The following is a 6,255-nucleotide window of genomic DNA, read 5'->3' as shown; positions in this document are numbered from 1 at the left end:
ACCTCGGAAACAGAGGATGCTTGGTGGTTGCCACATGGTGTTAGTGGAACAGGTCAAGTCAAATGATCGGGTAGGAATCCAGAGAAGGTTATTGAAGGTGCGGGAGATTCCCAACATGTGCATGAAAGTGGATTATCCCTGAAATTAGGCACTGGTTCATCTAGTGAAGCCAGAAAAGATGGCCAGAGTTTTGTACCAGATTCAAAGGATTCATCCAGACTTACTGGAAGGGTGCGCAACACAGGAAATACTGTTCTTTCCATGTATTTATGTGAATATGTATTATATTAGTTATTCTAATTAATGAGTGAACATCTTTTTTTCTTGTTATATTTTGTGATTCTTAGTCATGTATATTTATCACTTTGGTTGGGTCTGTTAAGGGGGAAGATGTGTTGTGGTTTGTTACTGTAGTTCCATTTACAATGGAATCCAGTGTTATCAATGTCACCAGGGTGGTCCTGGTAGAGCGTTCCAAGGCAGACAGTCAACCTGGGAGAGCTGCTGCAAGGATCGTCTGCTGTCTGCTCGTAATAAATCATCTGAATATTTCACCAGGCTGTCTCGTGTTGATGGTTCACAACAGTAAGTTCCTTTAAAGAATACCTGAAATCATGTATCACTAACCACGGTTAACCCACCTGGAGGGTGTACAGAATTGGTGGATATGTAAGGCATTTGTGCTCAGCAAAGTACAACGCGTTGAACCCAAATGCTTTCCACCAATGTAGAGTGTGGGTTATCTAAACGTCAATTATGTTCCATCCGAACTTTTCTTTTAGCCACCAGTGCTCTGCATCCTGGGACTTGTAGTTTTATGTGCATCATTATCCGACTCAGAGCATGCAAAAGGCAACTGCCGCTTGCTGGTCTGGTCACTGTGACTTACTGAGTCCTTGAAACACACTGGAGCTCTAAGTGCTTCTCAGCAGACACGGGAAGCGCTAGGACCCAGAGGCTTCGGGGTAGGTGAGTAGTTGATATCCAGGATACAGGTCTCGCGCGCGGTGTAAACAAAGCAGTGGCGGTGGTTGCGAGGGCCGAGTTTGGACACACAGCCGGCGTTTCACAGATAGATGATTTCAGTCCGGCGGGAAGCCTGCTTCACGTGGCGTAGTAGCCCTGTTAAAAAAGACATTTCAGAAACGGGGGTGAAAAAGTGGAAGGTGTGGCAGGCATGCATGCACAAGGCAACAGTACTTTCAGTGGATTCCCGGAGCAAAGCGGATACTACAGCTGGGCAGAGCTCAGGTGAGCAACAATTTCCGACCCCATTCGTGCTTTGTTACAAATAAACCACCATCATTTATACGAAATGTTGCCATTCAAACTCCAGACCACTGTGGAAAGGCGTTATCGTGGATGTGCACGTTTGGAAGTGCGCTTGCTGAAAAGATAGGGCACGAATAGGGTGACAGCATGGTGACCCCCCAGTGCACATCCTTTTCCAGCTCCGGATTTCCCTTTCATTTCGTTGCTTTTTCAAATTAACTGAAACAGCTGCAGAATGTATTGCTATAAATAAGCACCAGATACAAGGTGTCCCGGTGACAGCTCCATAACTATAACGGTGTGCCTAATTCCAGTACCAGTAAGTCAACTCAGCCTTTTAACTATCGGAAGTCGATGAGTTGGGACAGAGTAAGGCGGTTTTATAGATTATAACACTCACTTTGTGGAATGTTACTATTTCAAGCAGTGTATTTGCAGCCAATCTAACATAGCAAGTTACTTATAAGGTGGCAATGCCAAATAATGGCGTTGTTAAAAGGCACGGTTCACAGCACATTACAGCCCATACCACTTAGAATAGACAGGCATTTTGTTTGTATGTACAGTCCTTTAGTGCACGCGAAATGGCTGTTTGGCACTCGAATTGAAGGCAGGCAAACGGCCCATTTTGTTCCATTTAGAGTTAAAGTTGCAGAACAGCTAAGAAACGTCAGCGGCTTCTCTGCCTCCACCACCCTTGACATCAAACAATCTGAGTTGCACATAGTCTCACTGTTCGTTTAGTGATCTAATGGAACCTCTTGCACAGAACCAAACCTTTCCTCCCTCTAAACATGTCCCCTCCACTGATCAGACACTAATCCTGTCCATGGACGTCTTTTCCCTGATTTGCTCCTTGCAATGCCTTTGTGACCCCTAACCTCACAGATTAAAAGGGCACTGGTAGGAATTGAAAGAAAATGGGGCTCGAGGTGTGCTTTGTTTACCTTTGTTTCCGGACCAAAACTGGCATCTTTTGAGTTTGTATCCCACTTCAGAATGTTTTTATTTAGCAAATAGATAACATTCTGAAGTGTATGCAGTTCCAAGGATTTTTTTTCTTCTGCTGGCTAATTACAAAAGCCCCATTTCACGGGTTCTATAAACAGAAGGGTTCTCACTTTCTCTGCTCCTGAACTTTGCTTGTGCCTTTTCATTGCCTCTTGCTCCTGGAGAGAAGAAACCCAATGTATATCAATCAATCAATCAATATATTTATAGAGCGCACTACATACCCGTTAGGGTTTCAAGGCGCTGAGGGGGGGGGGGTTGGCTGCTACTGGTCGAAGAGCCAGGTCTTGAGGAGTCTTCTGAAGGCGAGTAGGTTCTGGGTCTGTCGGCGGTTGGTCGGGAAAGTGTTCCATGTCTTGGAGGCGAGGTAGTAGAAGGATCTGCTGCCGGATGTCTTTCGGTGGATGCGGGGGACGGTGGCGAGTGAGAGGTCTGCGGAGCGGAGCTGTCGGGTGGGGGTGTAGAAGCTGAGTCTGTTGTTGAGGTAAGCAGGTCCGGTGTTGTGGAGTGCTTTGTGTGCGTGGGTGAGGAGCTTGAATGTGATCCTCTTGTCAACGGGGAGCCAGTGGAGGTCTCTCAGGTGGGGTGTGGTTGCGGCGGGGTACGTTGAGGATCAGTCGGGCGGAAGCGTTTTGGATGCGTTGGAGGCGCTGCAGGTGTTTTGTTGGGATGCCTGTGTATAGTGCGTTGCCGTAGTCTAGCCTGCTGCTGACGAGGGCCTGTGTCACTGTTTTTCTTGTCTGTTGGGATCCACTTGCAGAGAGTGTTGTAGCAGGAGGAGGAGACTGCGTTGACCTGTTTTGACATGGAGAGGGAGGAGTCGAGGATGAAGCCCAGATTGTGTGCGTGGTCGGTTGGTGTTGCTGGGGTTCCTAGAGATGATGGCCACCAGGAGTCGTCCCAGGCGGAGGGGTTGGGTCCGAGGATGAGGACCTCCCTCTTGTCCGAGTTCAGTTTCAGGCGGCTGTTTCTCATCCATTCAGCAACGGCCTGCATTCCCTCGTGGAGGCTGGGCTTGGCGGTGTGCGGGTCCTTGGTGAGGGAGAGGATGAGCTGGATGTCGTCGGCGTAGGAGATGATGTTGAGGTTGTATTGGCGGGCTACTTGAGCGAGGGGTGCCATGTAGATGTTGAATAATGTTGGGCTGAGGGATGAGCCCTGAGGTACGCCGCAGATGATTTTGGTGGCTTTGGAGCAGAGGGGAGGGAGGCGGACTCTCTGGGTTCTGTCAGAGAGGAAGGATGTAGTCCATTCGAGGGCTTTCTCTTGTATTCCGGCTTCGAAGAGGCGGGTTCTCAGAGTGTGATGGCATACCATGTTGAAGGCGGCTGATAGGTCCAGGAGGAGGAGGGCTGGTGTTTCGTTGTTGTCCATTTGGCATCTGATGTCGTCTGTGGCAGCGAGGAGCGTGGTCTCAGTGCTGTGATTTTGTCGGAAGCCAGACTGGGAGGGGTCCAGGATGTCATTGTTTTCGAGGTGGCAAGTCAGTTGTGCGTTGACGATTTTCTCGATGACCTTCGAAGGGAACGGGAGTAGAGATATGGGTCGGAAGTTCTTGAGGTCCTGGGGGTCTGCTTTGGGCGTCTTAAGGAGGGCGTTGATTTCGGCGTGTCTCCAGCTTTCCAGGAATGTTGCTGTTTCAAAGGAGATGTTGATGACCTTCCGTAGTTGGGGAGCGATGGCTGCGTCTGCTTTGTTGTACACGTGGTGAGGGCATGGGTCTGACGGTGATCTGGAGTGGATGGAGTTCATGAATTTGCGTGTCTTGGTGTCGCTGACGTTGGCCCAAGAGGTTAGGCGCTCAGAGCGGGTGGTGTTAGCGGGGGTGGTGTCTGGTGTGGTGGGGGCAGCTGTGGTGTTGAAGCTGTCGTGGATGTCGGTGATCTTTTGGTGGAAGAAGGTGGCCAGAGAGTCGCAGAGCTCTTGCGAGGGTGGAATGTCGTTGTCGTTGGCGTTGGCGCTGGGGTTGGAGAGTTCTTTCACAATGCTGAAGAGTTCTTTGCTGTTGTGTGCGTTGTTATCTAGGCGGTCTTTGAAGGAGGATCTTTTGGCTAGTCTGATTAGTTGGTGGTGTCTGCGGGTGGCGTCTTTGTGGGCCGTGAGGCTGTCAGGTGTGTGTTCGGTGAGCCATTTATTCTTAAGTTTCCGGCAGATGCGCTTGGAGGTCTGGAGCTCTTCGGTGAACCAGGTGGCTTTCTTGGTGGCTTGGTTGTTGGTGGTCTTCTTGAATGGTGCGAGGGAGTTGGCGTAGTCGTTGATCCACTGTCTGAGGTTGTGGGCGGCGGTGTCTGGGTCGGTGGGGTCGTTATGCGGGTTCTGGGCAAGGGCGCTGGTCAGCTGGTCTTGGGTGGCTTTGCTCCAGTGGTGGTGGGGTGGCTGTAGGGTGCGGTGGTGATTGACCTGTTTCTGGAAGGTGAAGTGGATGCAGTGGTGGTCGGTCCAGTGGAGTCCATATGGGTCCCCAGGCAGGTTATACCTGCCTTACATCGACCTATGTTTAGCCATTTGATTGACTGCCTTTGATCTGCTTCTGCCAATACAGTACCGATTTGGTGTGTGCGGAAAACTTTAAATGGCTCTGCTTTTTATTTGAAGCTCTGTGGAAGTAATGCCCATGCAACGCCTATTTATTGTGTGAGGAAACCTCGAAATAATGATTGTGCCTTTTATTTGAGGCTGTGTGGAAGAACAGGTGACTGTGCCTGAGCACTGACTATTGTATTTGTCCGTGGTGGGGCCTGGGCATTATACGCTATGTCTTGGCTTTTGGAACTGCGCACAGATATGTGGAAATTTGTCCATACTGGCTATATCTGGATAGATAACTACTGCCAACTTGATGTACCAAGGGACCATTCTTGACATATAATGGCTGCACTCATAGCATATTATGGCAGACACTCAATTAATATATATGCATGGTACAAAAGTAGATTACTATCTGCTTTAGAAACCTGTTATGTTAATTTATTAATCTTGCACTTATTGTTGGTGTTTCGAGAACAGAGGTGTCAATACCTTAATGCTATTATGTCAAACAACATGTGACAATGCTTTCTCTAACATCGGGGTAAAAAAGGTCGTGTAATGCCACTTCCTGTGTTGTCCACAAAAAAATCTAAGCACAAAGACTGCCTCACTATAATCAAAAGGACAATCCCTTACTTATATTTTCATAATATATACAATGGAGCTGAAACAACAATAAACTGGGCAGAAAATTGATAAAGCCAAATATTTAATAAATTGCAAATCACTTAATTTACTTTGACTATACATTTTTTTCCAGAAATATCGGATCACAGCACACACTCCCTTTCAACATATTCAAACTACATATCCATCCATTCCGGCCATTCCACCACCACTTGCACACCACTCATACACTGTCACATAAAAAGTATGAAAACCCTTTTGATGCATGGGACAAAACATAAACAATTTAATGGGGTCATTTCTTCCCAAAAAAGGGGAGCATGAACCCTGATCCTTTTGGTTCCTATAGAAATATTTGAGTACGTTTCATAACCATACACCTATACAGTTTGCTGTAGATCATGTTCATTCTTGCCAATACTTTCATAGATTTTCCTGATATCAAGACAAATCTTGTTAAAGTAAGCATGGTGGTCTCTAAGTTGTATATGCTCCAGAACAAAAGTGACCCCCCCACTGTCCCATACAGCGCCAACGCGCGTTTCGGTGGAACTGCAAAGCGGGGGACACCTTCTTCAGGGCACGGACACACATCCTAAAAAACGGTGCAGGGTGCTGCTACCCAGGAGTGATCTGAAATTTCAAACAAGTCTGTGATGGCATCAGCTTCCGACATTTTGGATGATGTCACTTCGGCTACCCCTAGCATTTTGGTGAATCGATGTCCAGGGTCTGGTCCCACACAGGCAGTAGCAACACCTTGCTGACGGCCTCCCAGTCATCTTCCTGCCTCATGGAAAGCTGCCCTGGATAAAG

General features: G+C 47.9%; 1 protein-coding gene across 1 annotated transcript in view; it reads left to right on the top strand.

The window, feature by feature from the left end:
- Positions 1–1,017: 1,017 nt before the first annotated feature.
- The window catches only part of LOC138285560 (uncharacterized), a 999,550-nt gene continuing 994,312 nt past the window's right edge, over positions 1,018–6,255 (top strand). The window contains exon 1 of the mRNA XM_069225654.1: positions 1,018–1,251. Coding sequence (XP_069081755.1) covers positions 1,178–1,251 — 74 coding nt within the window. The 5' untranslated portion in view covers positions 1,018–1,177. The remainder of the gene's footprint in view (positions 1,252–6,255) is intronic.

Source organism: Pleurodeles waltl, chromosome 3_1, assembly GCF_031143425.1.
Source record: "Pleurodeles waltl isolate 20211129_DDA chromosome 3_1, aPleWal1.hap1.20221129, whole genome shotgun sequence".
Taxonomy (NCBI): Eukaryota; Metazoa; Chordata; class Amphibia; order Caudata; family Salamandridae; genus Pleurodeles; species Pleurodeles waltl.
Note: the sequence above shows the minus strand (reverse complement) of the source record. Positions and strands in the feature narration are given on the sequence as shown.